This window comes from Episyrphus balteatus, chromosome 2, assembly GCF_945859705.1.
Source record: "Episyrphus balteatus chromosome 2, idEpiBalt1.1, whole genome shotgun sequence".
Lineage (NCBI taxonomy): Eukaryota > Metazoa > Arthropoda > Insecta > Diptera > Syrphidae > Episyrphus > Episyrphus balteatus.
This window is the reverse complement of record NC_079135.1, coordinates 119293551-119296215: the sequence shown is the minus strand read 5'-3', so window position 1 is coordinate 119296215 and position 2665 is coordinate 119293551. Positions and strand designations below refer to the sequence as shown.

The 2665-nt window shown below is 31.8% G+C and overlaps 1 protein-coding gene across 1 annotated transcript in view; it reads left to right on the top strand.

Annotated features, from left to right (window-relative positions):
* The first annotated feature begins 1572 nt into the window (after window positions 1-1572).
* LOC129910162 (glyoxalase domain-containing protein 4) overlaps window positions 1573-2665 on the top strand; it is a 29444-nt gene continuing 28351 nt past the window's right edge. Inside the window, exons 1-3 of the mRNA XM_055987436.1 lie at window positions 1573-1819; window positions 1963-2012; window positions 2108-2214. Coding sequence (XP_055843411.1) covers window positions 1724-1819; window positions 1963-2012; window positions 2108-2214 — 253 coding nt within the window. The 5' untranslated portion in view covers window positions 1573-1723. The remainder of the gene's footprint in view (window positions 1820-1962; window positions 2013-2107; window positions 2215-2665) is intronic.

Sequence of the window (2665 nt, the reverse complement as noted above, 5' to 3'; positions counted from 1 at the left end):
CAGATTTTTAAAAAATCGCCTTCCATGTTAAACCGCCACATCATGCCTATTTTTTCAGAATCGTGCCTATTTTTTTTTTTTACTTTTAAGTTCTCCCGGTTTGAGAACGCGTGGACCTACAGGGATAAGAGTTGTACCCAAATGTAGGTTAGAGTCCCCGCTACCTTTTGGCATCAAAAAATTTTTTTTCATTTTCTTCAAAATTCCGAGATATAGGCGTTGGAAGTTGGGGGCGCTCACTTTCAGCTCAGCTCACTTTCAGCTCAGCTCAAATGAGCTGAGCTATGGTACCTAGCTCAAAAGTGAGCTAGCTCAAATTTGAGCTGAGCTGAAATGTGAGCTTTTTGCAACCATGCAACTTGCCACATGCAACTTGCCACATACAACTTGCCACATGCAACTTGCCACATGAAACATGTAACTTGCAACGTGTTGTGTGTTTTATGTTTGCCGTACTGCGGCGTACTGCATTTTTAAATACTAAAGTACTGACTACTCTAAAGGTGAAACGACAGCCCTGCTACCCAGGGTGATCGCGTCATAATCCCTTTGACATTCTTGTCAAAAAGTAAATTTTCATACTCACCCTCCCATAAGAAGTATAACTTCAAAAAAACGTTTTTTGAGTTCTTCGGACTTTATTCTTTTGTATAAAGAAAATTGTTTGAGCATATTCAGTAACTGTTTCTATAAGAACTGTTTTCAATCTTTCGATACCTGTTTAAATCTTTTCAATATCTTTTGTATTGCCCGAGATATCTTAAACTGAAGTAAGTGGGTTTGGCTTCATATATCATAAAGAAGATAATAGACGTTATAAAATTTATAAAAATACCAAACAACTTACATAGGATATCTCGGGCAGTAAAAAAGAAATCGGAAAGATTTAAACAAATTTAAAAAGGTGGTAAATAGTTCTTATAAAAACCGTTACTAAATATGCTCAAACAATTTTCCTTATATAAAAGAATAAGGTCCGAAGTACAGCGTTTTCTAACGGTAATATTTCAAAAACGGGAGTTGATTCATTTTTTTTTGACTTCGGATTCGAGTTCAGCACACCGAAAACCTTCAGAAAAGTATATTTTTGTTTCGGCAACAAAAAAAAAGTTCAATTTTGTTAACCAGTGTTATACATTCCAAATGAGATAATTTGCGAAATTAGGTCATTTGGGCTCTAGTGAAAACAGGCTATTAGAACTTTACTAAAACGATTAAAATATAGCGCCAATGTATGTATTTGAAAGAAAATTCCATTTTCTCGAAAATTTTCTTTCCCAGTTTCAAATTTGAATTTGAAAATCTACGGTTTTATATCACATAAGTTGCTTTCATGAAGTTATAGATGTCACTGTGTATGAATTAATTAGGGTTGTTGCAAGAACTATTTCTACCATATACACAAACCTTTTGTCTACACTAAGAACCAAAAGTTAAGTGGTGAATTTGTGTTATCTAAAAAAAACTCAACACAACAACAACTACACACATACAACCTACTTGAAAGTTGAATAAAAAGCCGAACGTCAAAAAATTTATTTAGCTTTCACATTTTGCTTGAACCGTTTTCATTTCGATTTATCTATTCACTTGTTGATGTTGTGTAGTGTCTAGCTAATAATTTTTTTTTAGTCAGAATTCAGAACTTCCAATTGAGTCATCTTTAAAAAATACTAAACAAATAATAAATCGATTCTAAATAAATAAAAAACTAAAAATTACCATGTCATCAATCACAGGACGAGCTCTCCATTATGTCTTCAAAGTTGGAGACAGAGCTAAAAATGCTTTCTTTTATCGCAGCATTCTCGGAATGAAGGTCATTTATTAGAATTATTATTCTATCTGTTCAATTGCAAAAAAACCGGATTTTAGATAAATCTAGAATTTAATTATCCAATTTCCACGTCATGTAATAAATTATAATTTAATCCAAGTATCCACTTTGTATTATAATTACAGGTACTGAGGCACGAAGAATTCACAGAGGGCTGCGATGCTCAATGTAATGGGTAAGTCACGTTGCAAAATAACAAGTATAACTTTAAGATTTCTAAATGGGAAAGATTGTTAAGATTTTTAATTGATTTTTTTTGGGGAATTCCAGACCTTATGACAATCGTTGGAGCAAAACTATGGTTGGCTATGGGCCGGAGGCTTCACATTTTGTTATTGAACTCACATACAACTATGGAGTTAAGAGCTATGAAATGGGTAAGTTGTTCAATAAGCTACATATTAAATGTCCAACTAATACTCTATCGTTAATCATTATGATAAAGTTTTTTAATCAAATTAATTTTATTAGTTCTATTTTTTAAATTTTCATGACCTGTCTTAATGTGTGAATTTTCGAGGTTTCAGTCTAAACGGCTTCTATTCATAGATCAATGGAAGCGAGATTGATGTTTTTCTCTAAAATAAATTTTAAGATTTAAATTTAAGTAGTTACATATTTTATTTGCCAAGTTAATAAAGTTAATTGTAGCTAGGTAGAATCTCTAAAAACGAAAATGTAAAACAATGAAAATCCTTCCTTCTTAGGTTAAAGTTAACCACGACCAGGGTTGTGAAAAATCATTTTTTTAATGTATATCTTTTCCATTACAAATTGAAAAAAAATATTTATTGCAAAAAAAATATCTTTTTTTTTGTAATATTCGTC